Source organism: Nilaparvata lugens, chromosome 2 (assembly GCF_014356525.2).
Source record: "Nilaparvata lugens isolate BPH chromosome 2, ASM1435652v1, whole genome shotgun sequence".
In the NCBI taxonomy this organism is placed as follows: domain Eukaryota; kingdom Metazoa; phylum Arthropoda; class Insecta; order Hemiptera; family Delphacidae; genus Nilaparvata; species Nilaparvata lugens.
Window position 1 is genome coordinate 68,092,014 of NC_052505.1, and position 21,137 is coordinate 68,113,150.

At 34.0% G+C, this 21,137-nt stretch overlaps 1 protein-coding gene across 1 annotated transcript in view; it reads left to right on the forward strand.

Moving 5' to 3' along the window:
• Window positions 1-4,742: 4,742 nt before the first annotated feature.
• Window positions 4,743-21,137, forward strand: part of LOC111044067 (short stature homeobox protein 2-like) — a 32,810-nt gene continuing 16,415 nt past the window's right edge. The window contains exons 1-2 of the mRNA XM_039419978.1: window positions 4,743-4,878; window positions 10,911-12,034. Coding sequence (XP_039275912.1) covers window positions 11,803-12,034 — 232 coding nt within the window. The 5' untranslated portion in view covers window positions 4,743-4,878; window positions 10,911-11,802. The remainder of the gene's footprint in view (window positions 4,879-10,910; window positions 12,035-21,137) is intronic.

Consider the following 21,137-nt stretch of genomic DNA (forward strand, 5'->3'; position numbering starts at 1 on the left):
AAACTGACTACTGACAACATAAATTCAAGATTTCGATCAATTAGGATTCCAATAGTTATTCTTAAGTCATTCATAAACTTCTTCTTCTACACAGTTCTCTAAAATGATCGTGTTTATATTTCACAGCTGGCTATACGTCATCTTATGAATTTCGGGGATGCGATATTTTGATTTTTCACATACTCACTTTTTTACTATCAACAGCTGTTTCAGCCAAGGATGAATTATCCTTTTAATGTCGTTCAGTTTTCCCAAAGATGAGACCTAGTGCAATCGAATCTTTATATCATAAACCTTTATGTTCCAAATCTCGTGAAAATCGTTAGAGCCGTTTTCGAGATCCGTTAAACATAAATAACCAGATATAAAAATAGCCAGATATAAAAATAACCAGATATAAAAATAGCCAGTTATAAAAATAACCACATATAAAAATAACCAGATATATAAATACAGAAATTTCTCGCTTAATATAATAGGATTCAGATAACTTGTTTACGAAAATGATTACTACAAATATTATTGGTTGATTTATAGTGTTATAGAAGGGAATTCTAGCATATTAAACGCACAAGTACGAATAGTATTCTGTAGCGTGAGGAGCTCCCAAGACAAACCCGAATGGAGTTAGCAAAGTGGAAAACATTGGTAGACGAATACAGCGTGACAATGCAAACTGAGCACAGTCGTTTCGGTCGTAGCACAAGTGAAAATTATTATTGGAGAGAGAAAAAGCATTAGCAGGGACTTGTACTGAAACCGGCGAGCCGAAAAGGGCGTTATAAATATTAAACCGCACTGTACACAATAATTTAGAGTTTTAGCAGCGGCTGTACTCTTCGCTAGACGCACACTCGCTCTCTTTAATTTCGTTTTGATTTATCGTCCGCTCGTGTTTAGTGGACCATTAAATCTCATCCTCTCCCTCCTTCCTCCTCATCATTCCACCACCACCAAACACTTCTTCGTCACCCTCCACCGCCCCCTCCCCTCATCAAAAGTGCCCTTCCACTACTCCATATCATCACTATCTCTCAGGAGAGAAACCAACTCTCTCGTCTCATCGTCACTTCTCCGCTAGATATGGTTGATTTTTTTAGATGATTGACAAAAAATGTAATGCTATCATGTAAGAGGTTAGAGGCTTTCTGAAATACAGTAAAATCAATCATTTAGTTTACTGGAATTAATTATAATTTACTTTACAAGTAAAACATTGAAGAGTACAATATTATTGTGTGGTATTATGGAACAATAATTGATTTTATGTTTGTAATATTATATAAAATAGATGAATTATGGTTTCATTATCATGAGGTGTTTTTTTTTTAAATCCTTCAAAAACGAGTCTTTGAGAAAGTTACTGGAAGCTTTCCGGCATATCGAAGAGCCGGAAGGAATAGAGAGCCTCAAATAGTCTAATAATAGTCATGGGCACTGTAATACCTCACTTTGATAAGACTTCATCAATCTCTGGTTCTCTGTTTCAAGAAGAAAGTTGTGTCCTGCCAAGGACTTTATTGTTTAACTAGCAGGTAATTCGTGCTCCGCAAGGGTCTATTTTAAATCTTGACAAACTTAAAACTTGACGTAATGAAATCTTGATGAATTGAAAATAGGCCTATTGTCACCTGGTCATATGAGACATATATATATGAATCATATATTTATCCCATATTGATCAGGATTTTAGAGTTTTAATTTGGAAAAGTTTAATGAACAGTGTTTTTGTCTTTGAACGATTTTTGTCATCGACAGAAGGATTGTTTATTTCATTTGTTGTCAAAATTATTGTAGCTTCTCTTTTGTTTTTGATAACAAACGTGCTCGCTTGTGCGACTGATAAAAATATGTATTCATTTATTTATTCATTTATTGTATAAAATACTATAATCATAATACCATTATGACATTGGAGGAAAAACTAGGCTGAGCCTGTACTATTTCTCTCCAAAAATTTTGATAAAATGTTAATGTTGTCCAAAAGATAAGGTTATGTTATCACACACTGCTTCGTTACTCTTGATTTTCGGTCCAGGAAAGATGATTTAAAATTTTGAATTTTGAAGGTTGATTTTATACTCTAAATGAGTCACAGAATGTATCACAATAAATTGAAAACTTTAGAAATGGCTTCATGTTTGGCATTGACTGAGTTATATATTAATACCCAAAATTTTACTTTTGTGTGGTGTGTGAGCTCGTTCGATAGGACTGTGAGTAAAGTCCGGCTGTTCTGGTGAAGGGGATAGATTTTGTTCTAGTTTTATAATACAGTTTTCCTGTCACAGTTCGGGCAGTTTAAAGAGAATTGTATTATTGAATAGGAAGGGATCTGAACCCACTTCATTAGATCAGTTATTTTGATTTTTAATTAATAATTAACGTCGCGTTTCAACCAGTGGATGCCAAATTGGGAAGCCATTTTCATAAAGGTAGGTGACTACTGAGTCATTGTTTTAAATTTTTCATAACCACAACAAATGAATCTTCACTAGCAGCAAAGCGAGTAGCCCTTGAAATATTCATCTGTTTATTATTATTCCGTAATTTCTAATTATATTTCTAATTTTGTACAAATAATTTATTGTTTGTTTTAAATATCAAAAACCTGTACGATCTTTTCTTGTTTTTCATTTTCCCACCCTTACATATTCAGTGAAGGCACATATCGTGCTTACACTATAACCATTATCGGTTGATTAATAATCTGTATGCAACATTTCAAGTTAATCAGCCCAGCAGTTAAGACGTGATGATGCGTCAAACATAATTTTCCTATTACGTACGTGTATAAGCCAGTTCTTCCCTTTATTATAGTATAGATTATCTCATTTTACTTTTCATTAATTTTCTTACCCAAGCAGAATAGAACGCGTCCCCGCAGCCCGCACATCTACATAATGTGGTAATTAACAGAAAAAGTAGCAATAGTAGTCCTTTGTTCTAAGTATTGATTGAGAGAATTTTATTTCCTTTGAATGAACACAATTATTATTTTTCCAAGTTATTATTGTATTGAAGGGTTGAGAGAAAGAGAGGTTAACTGCGTACAAACCCGGAAGCCATTCTATTTGATTCTATTAGCTATTTCATTCACTATTAACTATCTTATTCTATTGGATACTACCACAGATAAAATATTTAGTTAGTCTACAATAGGCTACTACATATGAAAATTGAAGAAATATTTTGAAATGTTACACGGATTTTTAACTTTTATACTGTTAGAAAGAATCGATTCTCATATCAACATAAAAGCTTCCCCTCTTATCAATTCAAACTGTGTAATGTCAACTCGGTATTATGAATGTTCGATATAACTCTAGCATTGTAATACATTATTGATTTGTTTCCTGCATAAAGGCTACTTACAATAAGTAAGTATGCTTCACTCATTATCCAGTCTCAATGGGAATATAAATTTCAAAAATTCACTATAGAACATAATTCTATCTCTATGATTATTTTAGCTCGTGGCATTAGTTCTTGTTGTGAGAGCTCAGCATTAGTTCAGTATCGGCTTGTCAGAAATGCACATTCTACTTACCAATCAAATGACTCAGTGATTCAAATCAGTTTAATTTTAGTCTTGTCTCTAAATATTCAGTATTTACTCCAATTTGTATTTGCTCCACTGATTGATGAAAGACGTTCTAGATTATTGATCACCCTCCAACTTCTCCAATATTATGAATACATCAAATTAATTTTCAAATCATTCTTATGTACAAGTTTCTTTATTTAAATTTAAATTGTTCGAATATGAATAATGATCGCTTGCAAATTAATAACTCTCATACAATAAACGGTACTTTCAATTTCAATTAGTTTTCAAAAATCGAAGCTGCAGTTGAGAGTAATATAAAGAGCTTTTCAACTGAATACTACCAGACAACGATGTAAGCACTTCGCTTCTGAAATAGTTCTTATTTTGTTTTGTAGCTCATCATTCATCACACGTTTAATTTTTTATTTTTCATCAGGCTTGAACTCAATAAAAATAACCATCAGAGTGAAAGTCTTTCTTCATCGTATTGCAGAGTTCATTAATAAAAAAGACTTATTCCTAGGGTATTCTCAATTCAATGATGAAAGTTTTCAATCATACTGTGTCAGTTTTTTTTCATCAATTATTGCAAACGACACATGGTAACTCGCAATGCAGTGATATTCTGATTGATCGCAGCAAATCATTGCACGTGTTTTGCAATTTAAAAAGCTATAGGAATCAGCAGGTAATTGATGGTAATAAGTAGAGGACTAATTATTATAATTGGGGCACGAATAAATTAAACAAGGCAGCAGTGTGTATTATTGGCTGGCAGGTTGTGCGAGGGAATGGAAGGAGAGGCTGAGCTGTACAGAGAACCGATAATTGAAAATCAAATTAGAAACAGACGACACCGAGCACGACTGAATCGAAACGCGAGCATCGCGATGAATTATTTATCTGGCGTCAGGGCGAGTGAGGCGAGGCGCGGCGCGGCGCAGATGAGAATTAAATATTGGAGTATCGGTGATATTTCAACGCCGTGCAAGTAGAGAGAGCATTATGCGATAATGCGGGTCTCCATCATTCGATTACGCGGCGGCAAAAATATGAGAATAAGCGCGAAACTGGAAAAAAATCCCACCCCTATTTGATGGGGTGCATTCGCATCGACCAATGGCGAGGCCCGAGGGGCGGCGACTGGCTGCCCGCGCATGCAAACCGCGTTGTCATGGCAACGCTGACAAATGTTCACTGTCGAGCTGGAAAAGTCATTTGGACGTTATCAGGACCAGCTGAATTATCAGTCGCATTCGTTGTCAGCCGGATACATCCTGCTCTGCTCTGTTTACCCCAACAGGTTGTCTCTTGGCCGTCATCGCAAGGTAGGAACACGGCTTTCATTGAGAATTCTTTTAAAAGTGGAGTGTCCGTCCTTGAACAATTTATTTATCAGCATATGGCACACAACTCATGCAACACACATGAGTTTCAACAAGTAGATTGTACATGAAAAAACCAACATACGAGTATAACGAATAGAACATCTCAGTCGTTAAAAGAAAACTCTACAGTCACTTCTCCTGTTATTGAAGCCATACTGCCAATTTGTTAGAAAAGGCTATTGAAGCCACTGTCACCATTATAAAATCTTGCACCCTGATAGGGTGTTCTAGGGCAAACATTCATGGCAGTCTGGACTGTTCCACACTCACAAAAAGGTAAATCAGCCTTTCCCCATTCATGCATGGGATAAGCACACCTTCACATATTCTTCCAAAATAGCGTGTATTTCAAGGAAATGGATACAGCAATCATTCGGTTAGGTCCTGGAACACAATCATACTGCTCATACTTATAAGAATATAACTGACAGCTCTAGTTATTGATAACAAAGAGGGATTTGAAAGACATCAAGTTAATTTTAACTCTTAGCTTCAGATTGTGATTTTATGCAGCTATCAAGAAATATCGCATTATTGTGAACTAATGAAATAAATAGTAATGATTACGTCCGTCTTTCTGCATATGCCAGCTCACGTCTGCATGTAGACGTGTGATTTTTCTCCGTCTGCCTGCATAATAAGTCTGTTTGCTGCTGTATGCGTATGCGCTCGCCCAATTCAAACACAAGTGGCGTATGGCACGGATGTGGTTTAGACTTGTCACCAAGTCTATATACCAAATTTATGTAGATTTCAATTTAAAATAGTTTATCCAAGAAAATACAAAACTTACATTCTCATAATCATGAATGCACCAAATATTGTGCATATTATGTTTATAAACTATTAAAACGCTAATCTTGCCTTCTTTGATTGAAATGTAGTTGAGGGCGACTAGTAGAAATAATGTACTCGAGAAATACTGCTACTAGGAGTAAGCGTAGCCTATTAGGTTGTGTAGAATGGATGCGTGTAGATGAAATTCTGTTCGTAGTTTGTTGGGCATATTAGCTTCAATTGTTTATTTATAAGGCCGCTGTCTATTAATCGAGTGAGGCTAGTTGAATGAGACTCTTGGATCATTGTTATCCCCAGTAGGCATACCAGATTTACATCAAAATTCATTACTACATGAAATTCTGCTTTATTGGCTTGAACCTGTTTCGAGACAAGATTGGATTAGGAAAATCCAAGGTCAAATTTAGCGTATCATGAACGAATAGTATAGCGAATGTGATGGGGTGACAGTTGTTGAGTCAAGTTTAGAGCAGCTGCATGATAAAGGAAATGGTTGAGACTGATATAAATGATTTATGCCCCATGATGTAAGTTCCAGAAACTAGCAAGTATTTTACTGGGCAATCACAATAATTGAACATTATATTTGAAATTTAATTCAATCAATTCACCTAATCAGTCATTGAGTCTCATCCTAACAAATTGATTATTGAGAATGCAGGCTAAATCAGAAACGGTATTATTTCATTTGTTCCATGCGAGGTCTTGAAAATTCAGATTGAAATGAGCTTCCTAGACCAATAGTTAACTTAAGAAGTACCTCTGATAGCCTTCCTGTAAAGAGAGTCTTTGATCATGCTTATCTCCGCAAATGTTGAAGGGGATTATGATACTCCAAAGAAGAGAAGTTATTCAGATATGAATGTTAAATCACTCATTCCTCATGAGAATTTCTAAAATATTCATTAATACTATCATAGCCACCTCTAATACATGGTATTAGAGGTGGCTATGATACTATACTAGTTCAAATATCTTATTTTCTTTCCTAATTATAGTATGTGTATCACCTTGAATAAATAAATAAATAAATAAATTATATTGAAAGTAGTTAATCTGTTCATGGAACTTAGTCCTGATGTATTTCTCATGAACTCGGCTATGTTTTAAATAATATCCATTACTTCTTCCCACTTTATAATAACTTTAATTCAGAGTCAAGTAGTGAAATTGGTGATTTGTTGGAATATTACACATGACCTAGATTTTGACAATTATTTTCAGAAGTTGGGAAATTACGCTATTTCAATCAATCAATAATTTTATTCAATTCAACACAATATAAATAAAAGAAATCAAAATACAAAAAATCACAATCAGGAATTTATTGCTAATAAAATACGAAATTTATAATACAATTTCAATTTATAATTTCAATTTATAAATACAAAATTTATAATAAAATAAAAAATATCAAAAATAATTTTCTAATAAAATACAAATACAAAAATACAAGGCTTCCTGGTGGGTTGTGCTGAAAAGAAAGAAAGGAGGAAGAATACCTAGCCAACTATGGTTTCCCATGTAATATGATGGTAGAGGGTATGAATATGTAAGGAATGAAGGGTAAAGAGAAGCGGAAAAGGGAAGAATTAGAGAAGGAGGTAGGAAAAAAGAGAGAAAAGTATGAGCAAAAATTGTAAGCGAGTCCACTTTCAACAAATGTATCTAAAAGGAATGGCCTTGCAAACAATAGTTAGAGCAGAAATCTCGAGACTCATACGTCGATATGGAAGAAAAAGTTTCTGTAGGTCCAGGTTTTTATTTCTAGTTTAGTTTTTCCACTAATCTTAGAGTCTATGAGGAAGTGGTCTGGAATAAGGTTTATTATTTTTGTGCTTATATAGATCACCTGTTTCCTTGAACATTCAATATTGGTGTGATATATGACATAGGCCTATCTATTTGCAATGGGTCTTAAATGATAATTATTGACAATTGAATTTAAAGCGCGAGGAAAATGGGATTTATATTTTATCAAGTAGTCAATTACGGTTTTTATATAGAATTTGCTTTTATTGAATTTATTTATTTATTCTATTCCACAATCACAATATCAAATTAATGTTTGGGAGAGAATCAACAGGATAAACTCGAAACTGTTTCTCTCCCTAATTACACATCCATATGACAGTTTTTAATATCACTTGTGAATTCTTTAATGAAAACGTATAATATCAATAATAATTATTATTAACCATACCAGATTAAACAGAAAAGTATGAAATAATGGTCGGTAGGGCACGGAGGAGAGAACACGGAAGAATTAGTATTCTTTTTTGTGAGTAGGGGGAATAGTGCACTCACACAATAGGGAGCGAGAAAGTTATGAGGTGTTGCATACTCTTCCCCTTCAAATAGTCTTCAACAGTATCCACATACTCCTACTGTGTGAAGTAGCTTAGTTCAAATTCGTCCATTATTTTTTACTTCCATTCGTCGAATTATCGCTTCATTTATTTTCTTCTTGTGTTTGCCTCTGCTGGTGACATAAGAAACAGTTTTTGATGACTATATTCTTGAAATAAGTAGATAATCCTTCCAAGGTTTATTTTTTTGGAATTCTTTCCAAATAGAAAACTAACTAGAATGAGTCGCTTAATCTATACAAACTAGCCACTCAAGTTTCTGGATATACAACATGTTTAGGGTTGTCATTCCAATTATTCCAAATCATTTAATTTATTTCAATAGTTGAATTGAATGTTGAGTTATATCAAGATGTTTTGAAAATTATTCTAATAATTCATAATTTATTGAATGTAGTTGTATAGGAGTTTGAACATCTCTTCATAAGAAATATAACTAAACAGCATGACCCGACATGTGACATGTGATGAGTTCTTGGCAAAGATACAGTTTAACCAAATCGAGCCTGTTTAGACTTTCATAAAATTATAACAATTGGAGAGGCCTATTCGAGTGCATTAGATGATGATTCTATAATTTTCAGAAGCCTGGGTTCAAATACCGGCCCGGGCAAGATAACATTATTCTTGGGCCACTCTCGTCTTTCGGATGGACACGTAAAGTCGTCGGTCTAGGCTGCCTAGAAAGCAGTCGTTAGGTCATGTTAGAGGCCCTTAAATTGATCAGTTCCAACCTGAAAATTCTGACACCAGACCTTAGCCAGCCAGGTTACTCGATATTATTATATAATAACAATTGTATTTGTACAAGAGAGATGACCCACTAATGCCCGGTTTCTCAGTCGGTCAATAAACAACGCTATAGCTATTGATTCAATAACTTTATCAATTCAATAAATTTTTATTGGTTCCTTAAACATATTTATAGAATCCATAGCAATTCGCATCTGTTCAATGAATCTGGCAGCATGGCATGATTCCAAACCGACAACTTTCGTAAACAAACTTTATATGGTAGCCATGGTAACCAACTGAATCTTGTTTGTTTATTCCTTGCTGCTTGTTGTGAGGTAATTTCCTACAGTACTGACATCTTTTGTCTGATGTCTCCAAAACAAGATGGCTGACACCAAATGAGGGCTATCGATGCTAAATATAGTGCAACTTTGATTCTGTTTTGTTTTTAAAATACTGGTGATCTACACTAATTTTAATTTTATTTTGTAATTTAATTTTTCTAACTTAATTTTTTGATTGCAACCAAAAATTTGAGAAATTTATCCATTCCATAGATATTTATAGGCTGGATTTTGGCACTATAGTTTATCGATAGATTTATGGATTCAATAAGTTTAAGGAGCGTTCTAGAAACGCATTTCTCATATTTATCGGTTCAATAAAGTTATTGAATGGATAAACAGCTTATGGAACGACTGAGAAACCAGGCATATAGTGTTTATCGAGAGATTTAAGGATTCAATAAGTTTAGGGAGCGTTCTAGAAACGCATTTCTCATGTTTATCGATTCAATAAAGTTATTGAATGGATAAACAGTTTATGGAACGACTGAGAAACCGGGCATAAAAGTGATAGCGGCAGGTTCCTGAGAATAATTGCCAGAAATCGAAGCTTTTATTTGCTTAGAAGATTTCTACCAAACATTATATTATGATGAATTCACATCTACATAGAGATTTAACAATTAATAATTAGTTGCCTTTTCTACTTGTGCTACCCTTACTCAAACAGGTTGTTTGATCTTTTTTTTGCAAGCCCTCAATTTACTTTCACCTAAACTCCAACCTACTCAATCATGTGAGACCAAGCATCCGATTACTGTTACCATTTCAAATGAGAACATCTAAAACAATCGTTGGACAGATTCGGATACCTACTTTTCTCATCAATTTGCATACAAACGGGTCAATGAAGATATTCCAAAAATAAATAATGATCATACTACTTGTTTCCGATATAGGTGGAATGAATGAAGATAATAATCATAAGCAGAGGATCAAATCAAAGTTTTCCAAGGATTACTTTATTCGACAGTATAAGTGATTCCTAACGAAGAATACATAAGGCCTATGTGGTCATAATTCGTTCATTGATACATTGATTCATATCATTAGCTACTGATTTCCATTTCTGAAGGCAGAAAAAATATCCCTGGAACGTGGGCTACAAAAATAAAGTTTCAAGATACACATATCATGTTTTGTTTAGTTCATTTACAGAAAATAAGGTAAAGAACCATAGTACCAGCTCGAAGTTGATATTCTGTTTCAAGTTGAGAATTCTATATATGTAGACTAGGATAAACATATGGTATATCCTTCACATTTTCCCAAACTCACAATCTTCAGATATGACCTATAAAGTAATATACTTGAACTCGATTATCAACCAAAAATTTTGATATGCTTCATTCTTAATGTTGTGCTTTTAGAAACCTTTTATTGGAGGAACTAGCATGGAGGAACCTAAGAGAACGGTCTTCAGTCTGGCCGACCAGCTGGCTAACAGGCGGACTGAAGACTGACTCAAATAACAAATTTCATATTTTTGGCCTTGGGCCTCCTATGGGATCGGCCTTCAGTTTGGTTCTCAGATGACCTCCGCTTCGACTTTAATGATATTTGTTTTTGTGAGCTATTTCTGTGTTGGTCTCATGGTTTGGTCTACACGTGAGAGATCCGGCCAACAGCTGGATCTTTACGTGTGGAGAAGCCTTCATGAAATCAAACTAAATAATGTATTCTAGATCATACTAACCTAATGCATTCCGTAATTTCATTTTTCCAGATTTTTAAACAGTTTGGAAGCTCTAGCGGTTCACCACAGCGTCTTGACCTCCATATAAGAGTGAATCAGGCAACCTCACAGTATTTCATTCATTCTCATGTGAACAAGATTGCTAAATCCATTGGAATATTCCGGAATATTATTATTATAGTTATTTAAATGGGTGATGAAGATCTAATAACAAGGTCAACTGAGAGAAACACCGCTCACTTACTTTTACGAATCATTTTCATTATCAGCATTTTCAATTTTCTATCCAAGATGAATTTGAAACCGTTTCAAAGTTTATAGAAACAACAAAGACGCAATCCTATACTTACTTAGTCCAGAATCTGAGACTTTTTGTGTGACTAGATTTCAGTACTAAATAGAGAATTTAATAGGTTAGTGAAACAGTTTTATTGTACTAAGTTTGAATACAAAATCAACAAGAAAAATCAAGTATTCAATGATAATCAGAAAAACTTTGCTTTCTAGATAATTTGTGATGCAGTTATGAAACTTTCTCAACTTTGCAAACTAGGTTGCCTGGATATAATGAACTAGTTAGTTACGTGATTTCGAAAAGAAAAATGGGAGGAAGTGTTAATCATTGATACCTTAGACTATCCAAGATAATTAATAAAATAACACAGGACTAAGTGAAAATTATCTTTGAACTTCAGTTTAAATTGCTAACAACAATACAATACAATTCAATTCCCGTTTATTGAGAGAGTGAGGGTGTAAAGTAAGGACATTGAGTAAGGGAAACACTATGAGGATAGAAATTGATGGAGAAGTGGTTATTGAGTGAAATTGTAAGTGGAGAGTGGTGGAGAAGTGGCCGGCCGTGAGTGAAGGACAGAGATGGCTGTGGGAAGAGGTCGTTAGGCGGCGGTCGGCGGCGTTGATGGAGCAGCTGACGCGGTTCGTGTCCAAGTCGTTCGAGGAAGGCGTGAGCGTGAGTGCGGGTGCAGCAGCGGGGGCGGGAGCGGGGGTGGTAGAGGCTGGAGGCGGCTCGTGGAGTGGGCCTTCGTCGCGGGCCTCCGTCTCACCGCTCGTCGACCCGGAGTCGCCGCCCCCCAGTCCACCCGGGCCGCCGCCTTCCACACCCCCGACACCATCGCATCATTCCGGATCAGGTCAGTTAATCGCTCTATTTCTCAATCGGTCATATTTCAATTAATTACTAATGATTTAATCTTGGAGAGAATTCTCTAGTAACTTGATAGCCGATAACCAGCCCTGAGTTACATATTTCTTAAAAGTCAATGTTTTAATTTTCTCATACATAGTACAGTATATTGAAGATAATTGAATGAAATCATGGATAATTAATAAAGCCTTTATTGGTTCCCAACACTACACAATAAGAAAAACAAAAGAATATGACAAATTAAACATCTCGGTTAAGATATTAATGGATGACATAATTGAATTTAAGTTTAAATTTTTTCCTTAGTATTATTTAAAGTCCGAAATTGAATTTTCAAGTGTAAAAATGTTCGTTTTTTTTGTTTTTAGAAACCAGGTCCTCTATTGGACCTAGGCCTATCCCAGATTCCTTTACCTATCTCTATCTTTTGCGTACACTGCCCATCTCTTCCCAGTCACTCTCAAAATGTCGTCCTCCCATTTGAATCGGTGTCGTTCGATTTTCTTTTTTCTCCAGTTGTGCTTCCACGAAAAAGTTAGTCTTCGTCCATCTGCCATCCTCCAATATAGCAACATTACCCGCCCACTTCCACTTCCGAGTCTTAATTGGTTTTAGTATATCGTCCGATTTTGTTATTGCCTTGATGGATGTATGTCTAACTCTAAACAGCCTTCTTAGGTTCAGTATACTCCTCTCCATTGCCAATTGAGTTGTTGCTATTTTCTGTAGTACTGTTTTCATCAAAGACCAGATTTGGTAGCCGTGAATAGCGCGGGAAAACAATATTTGTTTTTCATCCGGTAGCCTACTAATCTCTTTATTATTGTGAATGCTTTTTAATGACCAATATTTTCTTCATGCAATTACACACCTATGTTTCACTTATTTATCGGAAAGCAATCAGATGCCCCAGATAAATAATAACTCTTTTGACCAATCCAATGAACAGCCATCGAGTATTTTATAATAGAGAAAATATAGCATAACAAGATATCCCATGGTATAGGGCGTTTATATTCCAAATTTCACTATTAACTCCAATAGTCCTAGTAGCCTAGTTCTTTTTCGTGGAGCTACATGACGCTGGTAGTATCTCATACTGTAGCGTTCTTACACTATCACCCTGATAAAACAGTAATAATATACAGTAGTAGACAGTAATCGGCTTGAAAAAAATTGACGACATTTGGAACATGAAAGACCTATACCATGAGATATCTTATTATGCTGTTTATTCTCTTTCGTTTTATGTATATTCTGTTTCCCTATTCAAATTAAAATTTATTCTACTCACATACTTACATGAACAGAATTGAAAATAAAGTTTAGCATGAAAATACCATTCAACTATAATTCAATAATAGACGGTAAGCGAAAAACCACTGGCATAAGATGTCTGTTGTTCGTCAGTGGGAGTAAGAGAAAGATACGATTATCATACGCTTAACTTGATTGAAATTGAATTAGCACAGAAGCAAATCTATAAACAAATAGAAAATAATAAAACGAAGGATTGAAAACAAAATAAAAATAAAAATTCTCTCAAATATCTTAAAATATAAAACTATGGTACTCTCTTTCTTATTCATATTATACAGTGTGGACATGATATATATAGGGAACATTAAGGTGCGTAAGATGTGTAATTAACTTTTAATCAGCTGATTATATCTGTATTTTTACAGAAACGGTAAGATACGGATATAAAAAGCTTGGCATCAGCTGATTAAAAGTGAATTGCTCATGTTCGCGGCGCGTATATCTGTACGCACCTTTATACGAACAAAAAAAAATCACGAAATATTCAAATTTAAATAAAAATTATCGTAAATACAAACTTATTTGTAATATGGAACAGTTTTATTGGTATATGAGAATTCAATGAGATCCGTAGGAAATTTATTCATTATTTTTGGTGCTGTATAAATATTAGTCATAAGATGGGTTATCCCTGGATTTATAATGAGCCCCGTTATATCACTTTCAGCAGCTAGACTAATTATCATAAATTTTTAATCTAATGAGATTTTGAAATTATAGCTCAAGTGTTTTTCGCGCTAGATGCCCATTTGAGTAATACTATCACCAACAGGTGCTTTTGAGAAAGCGGTGTAACGATGGGGACTCTTCGGCTCCATGTACTATGATGTATACTAACACCCTGCAACAATTCAGCTGTTTCCTATTTTTTTATGCAAAGCCCTGTTAACTCAATGACAAATGAAGTATTCTATTCTATTCTTTGTCTTCTTTGACTGGGCATTATAGAAATACGAACAGACTGGTTCAATGTGGGTCCACCCTTAGAAGGAGTCAAAACACATGAACATTCGGTACCGTAGGCATTTTGTAACGTCAGGGTGTTCTGATTAACCATGACTCACCTTAGTCAAAATCAAGTCACTTACACATTATTTCTAAGACTATTACCCAAGCTTATCACGGTTTACTTGCCTGATTCGATCATGATAAATGTCATTATTGAAAGTTTAATTATTAAAGTTTTAATATTGTCAGAGAAAAAGTTTATAAGCGATGTAAAATTTGTAAAAATTTATTGAATTAAATTAAATGATTTGACAAGTTAGTGGTTACTAGTATTCAAAGAGTATGTTTTTTGTAATAAATTAATCCCATAGCGACAATGTTCTGATTTCTTATGTAAATCAACCGTGAACCGAAAGCTTTTCTCCCCTGTATAGACTGCGACTAACCTACCCTTTTGTTCATTGTCCCCATACTCAATGCCTTCATATTCATTTAACATTCAACACCAACGCATCCAATCGACTGCACCCCTTATTTCAGAGCTCTCCGATTAACAGGCAGTTTCAATAGAGTCAACAGAATAATCCAATGAACTAATTGCAATACTGTCCTACTGTAGATGGTTAGTTTACTAACAATGAAATTTAATAGGCTATCCTGCCTCCTTTTGCAGTCCATTTATAGTGTGAGTTTCAGTATATTCTACGTTCAATGATACAAGAATAAAAATATAACAATACAAAATATATCACGAAAAGTTATGAAATTATACATTAGACTATCTACTCACAGATATGTCTTAGAAAATAATTTTCCGCCATAAGCAGTGCCTATTTCCAACTCTTTTTCTCTGAGTTCAGCAACGATTTCACAGGTAACTTCTCCATATTCTCCATAGAGAGTAATATTCAACAGGTAATATTCTTCATAGAGATCGAATTTTAGAAAAATATAGCCTATACAGCCTGAATGAAAAAGAAATTAAAAAGTAGAAACAGTAAATTATTAAATTACTAGTTCGCGACTAGAGAGATTTGACCCAATTCATTAATTATCCCAATTATATTTATTTATTTATTATCCCAATTCCTATAGATTCAGATGTTAATATCGGGGCACCGAGCTTTGCTCGTTATTTATTTATTGATAAACAGAACTCAATTCTTCAAAATGATTGGGGAAGGACTAACAGGCACAGCCTAAAACTGTTTCATCCCCGAATTCATACACTATAAAAATATTCCAAAAAGTAGGTTATGTTCCATACCTACTTCATGTGAAATGATGTGAAAAATTCATGTGAAATTTTCAGTCCAAATATTTGAAAACATAAAAGTTCTAATTTGGATTGTTTACATACCAAATTGAATAACAAAATAACACTCACTAATCACTTAGATTTGTAAAATAATGATTAACTTTGAATAATATGATATATACCATCTCATGTCAACAAATCAGATTACTGTATTTTGATCGTCGAGTCAATTAAAATTTCTAGATTTCTCGCGAGATACGGTAAGCTAATTGATTACACAGCTGATCTCCCACACAGGAACATGCATCTTCTGTTATCGACAGACGACAAAATCATCATCTGTTTTTTCAAGGATGAGTTATCCTTTTCATGTCCTTCAGCGAGTTTTCCCAGGGATGAGACCTAGTGCAATCGAATTTTGATATCATAAGCCTACTATATTCCAATTTTCGTGAAAATCGTTAGAGCCGTTTTCGAGATCCGTTGAACATAAATAACAAGATATAAAAATAGAAAAATATAAAGAGATATTAATACAGAAATTGCTCGCTTAATATAATAGGATTAGAGGAGTGAACATCAATAGATATTCTACAATTCTACCTTCTGCCCTGGATTAGTACTAGAATAGATAGTTTCATTCCTAGAATAACTGTATTTTACTAGTTCACATTCTTTTTTTGTATGAGAATATATATATTGCCTCCTAATCAACATTCTCCCCATGAATCAGTCCTCATTTTATTCCCTTATTAACATAATAATATTCTCATACGAGTACCTCACTCCAATCTGTACAGAGTATGTGAACTCATTACTCATTAGGGGAGTTGATAAAATAATATTCAACACAAAATATTAATAAACATGGTTTTCCAATAAACTATTCATCTATTGTATTTTATGGAGAGCAATATTAGCAACCCAATATCAATAAATGAGCCGAGATCGTCAATGCACTGAAGCAGGGTTCATAATACTAAGTATTGTGAATGACAATCATCTCTAGGAGGCTAACTGGCTATGCTGTTCCCTAGGTTCAATCCAGGTTCAGTCTGTCATTGCAGGAAAGTGCTCATAATGATTATCTATTTCAATTTATTCATTTCAAATACAATTTCAATATAAACAGTACCTACATACATAGTATATTTTGAAAACCATCTGGCTATAAGCTATTTGAGATATATAAACAAATACATTCAGAGTTACTAAATATAGGTATTATTACTAACAGAGTAAAGTGCAAAATTCATTTATAGAAACTTATATCATGATAATCCTTATCCTATATTCTTATTAAGGTCTTTCCAGACCTATAGTTATGTCCACGTTATGATTAGATGGCAGTGAGGAAAGATGGGAGAACAGGGTTGCTGATTCTCTATATTTGACTCCATTTTGCCACAAAGTATACACAGCTGTAACTCAAATCATCCCTTTACATTTGATCTAATATTTATTTCTATAAAATTTTCTCTGATGAGATATTCAATTCCATGTCAAATAATATATTATATCCATGAATGAAATATCCCTTTTCATAATTTTATCCAAAACTTTACTTTCACAACTGAGATCAGATTTTTATTATCAATATCGAGGCACCGAGCTTCGCTCGTTATTTTTTTTATTTATTGATAAACAGAACACAATTCTCTAAAATGATCGTGTTTATATTTCACAGCTGGCTATACGTCATCTTATGAATTTCGGGGATGCGATATTTTGATTTTTCACATACTCACTTTTTTACTAACCACAGCTGTTTCAGCCAAGGATGATTTATCCTTTTAATGTCGTTCAGCGAGTTTTCCCAAGGATGAGACCTAGAGCAATCGAATTTTTATATCATAAACCTACTATGTTCCAAATATCGTGAAAATCGTTAGAGCCGTTTTCGAGATCCGTAAACATAAATAACCAGATATAAAAATAGCCAGATATAAAAATAGCCAGATATAAAAATAACTAGATATAAAAATAATCAGATATATAAATACAGAAATTTCTCGCTTAATATAATAGGATACACACCTGAAATCTCGGCGGCTAGTTTTGATACAAAAGCTTAAAAGCTTTGATACAACAATCTGAACTTCAAATTAATATAAATTGAGTTATTCGGTAGGTATCCTATGTACAATAATGAACAATATAATTTTAATGGAAATAATTATGAAATAACCTTTCAATATTATATCAATACCGGTAACCTATACTGATAACTGAAGTCTGTTTGTGAGAACGGACAAAGGGCAATATGCTAACACAACGTTCAACGCAGAACCACGTTTACTTGTAGATATAGTTGCATTTATCATAATGTATTTCATACGAACAGCTGCAAACGTGTAGCTAAGAATACGTCTTAGGAAGACGTAACCGTCCCATCACCCAATGGGCGTCCCATCCCATTCACACCAGCGTGGCGTAGCTATAGGGCTAGGTCCTCCGAAAATGTATTCCTAGCTACACATGGCTAAGTGTGAAAAGATTATTGCCGATCTGACTGAAGACTACACCATTGTGGTTTACTTGCTTATTACTCTGAAATTCAATACTCCTCACTCATTTATTGTCACAAGGAAAAATTTTGTTTCAATTCCACTTCTCACAAATTACTTCTTCTTCTTCTCCTTCTTCTTCTTCTCCTTCTTCTTCTTCTTTTGTTTATCTTCTTCTCCTTTCGGAGGTTGGAAATCATCAATGCGATTCTCACTTTACTGATTACAGCCACCAAATTGATACTTGCAAATTACGCAATTAAAAATGTAATAAGTTTAGTATGTATCGAATTCTGCATTCTGGATCTCTTTTGCCATACCATGTTAGCAGGTTGAATCTTTTGGTGTTGTTACTTTAAATCTTTGAGGTCTATAAATTCAAAGTCTCATCCATAGTTCATTTAATTAATCTTTCTATATTGGTTGTTGAAATATTTTGTGGCAAATCTGTATAGTTGGCTGGGGCTACCATTGACATAATTCCGAATGATTGTTGATCTACACCGTTGAAGAGAGATCTTATTGTTCTTTTTATACTAGTAGTTCTGTGAACAGTAGACCTCACGCCTGTAAGAATCACTCACGCCTGTAAGAATCACCCTGTATACTCGTATTTTGGTGATGAATAGTATATTGAAATTCCATTGTATATGTTACGTTACTTTGTAACATTGAATAATGAATCACCCTTTTAGTTCCAACAGGAGAATAGCTAGGTACTTTATTATTCTAGATTATTTTAGAAGTGCAGCTCTATTTTTTTTAGTTAATCATTGTGTGATTTGAATCTCGTATCGGAATTAAAAGATACTCCCAGATGCTATATACTTTCACTGAAATCAATGTTTTGAAAATCACATTCATTGATCCAGACATTCTCTTTCATGACAAGTCTACTCGACAAATTCATCAACATTAATTCTCTGATTCTTAAGTAAAATTACCTTTGTCATTTGTACATTAATTTTAATACTATTATTGAAGAAATACTTGTTTGCTTATTCAAGATCTTCTTATTCAAGATCTTTGATGTCTATGTACCTCAAACCAGTTTCCAAATATCTCTGTATTACATGATGACATGTCATCAGCATTATTTTAGAATATTACTTTTGAAATTCAAACTAGCAAAATCGTTCCTAAAAAAGTACTTAACAAAATACTCTCTATAACTGATCCACATGTTTGATCATAACTGCTACTACTATAACTAGAGACCCCCTGGGTTGAAGAACTCGCTTATAAACTGTTGTTTTGATCTCTGTGATCTGCTACTTGTAATTATACAGAGTTGATGAGAATTATTATGGAAACAGCTAAATATATATTTTACAATATATGACATTACAGTAGTAGGTTCCATGGTAATCCTATTACAATTGAAAAAACTCTCTGTCGCTTCAAAACTATTGTCCGCCATCTTGGTTCCGTCATATAAAACCAACTTTATTTCGAATACAGATTCATTTCGAATCCAACTTCATTTTTACTTTCCTTGCCCTATTAACATAGCTAAGAAATGTATTGCTTTCCGAGAAAAATTAAGGTGCCCCAATTTCTAAATTTCTATACGTTTCAAGGTCTCCTGAATCCAAAAAAGTGGTTTTTGGGTATTGGTCTTTTTATGTGTATGTGTGTATGAGTGTATGTGTGTCTGTGTACACGATATATCATCTCTCAATTAACGTAATGACTTGAAATTTGGATCTTATGGTCCTTACACTATAAGGATCCGACACGAACAATTTCGATCAAATGCAATTCAATAATGTAGGTAAAATGGCGAAAATGTTGTCAAAAAAGGGTTTTTCGCGATTTTCTTGAAAACGGCTCCAACGATTTTGATAAATTTTATACATGAAATAATAGTCATTGATAAGTTCTATCAACTGCCACAAGTCCCATATCTGTGAAAATTTCAGGAGCTCCGTCCCATCTCTGCAAAGTTTGACTATGGATTCTCAATTATCAGGCTTCAGATAGAATTCAAACAAATAAATTCAAGTGAAAAAGATTGAGCATAAAAATCTCTACAATTAATGTTCAGTAACATTTTACCTAAAATTGAAAATAAGCTCGAAATTCGAGAAAATGTGATTATTCAATTGCAATCGGTTAGCAATTGTTGATTCTATTAAATCATTCACCATGAAGAGATAGCAGACCTCACGTGTCTGTCAGCGTTATTGTCCTGTCACCAGCTGGCTTGGATATTTGAATAGTAGACTTGAGATGCGCGTGAACACTAGCGTCAGGTGATCAATTTTCATAACGGCAAGGAAAGTTGTGTGAGTGCGCCACACCAGATTTTTTTCAAATGAGAAGTAGTCCAGTCACTATATACATTGGTGCATGCAATTTATATTGTAGTTCTGATTTTTTAATATATTATTTGGGTACATAAGAAAAGTCCAGAACCAATTTCTTCATGCAAAATTTCCTTGTGCTAGATACAGAGTAGCCCAAAAACCTCGTAATTTCGGCTCATTTTCCAGTTTTCAGCTATTTCTGCCAAATCTCGTAATCGGACAGAAAAATTAATGGCGAGACCCGCACATCGATATCGCAAACCGTTTCTATGATCTCAGTATTTGAAGCTACTAATAAATTATACAAAAATGAAATGAATGAGTACGGTATCTATACATTGAATAATCAAGTGTTTTAGTGAATCATCAATAAATTAGTGAATCATCAATAATTAGTGAACACTGGTAGTAGCTTCTACCATAGAGAAACAATATAGCGTTATGCTATCGTTTCTCTATGCTTCTACTCACATTCTAATACTTTGAACGAAAATAATTTGTCATAGCAACTGATATCACAAGTAATATTAATCACGTGTATGTTACAGACAGACGTTAACGGAAGCGAGTTAATATAGAACTTAAACTAATGTGTGTATTATTTAGCTGAAATCATGTGTCGGCGCATAAAGTCTGTCTGTCTGAAAGTCTGTGTGACAACTGTCAAGTAATAGCATCAGCTTCTTCAAATGAATGGAAAAAACAGAAAATAATTCCAGCTGACTGATAAATGATAAATCAAAACAA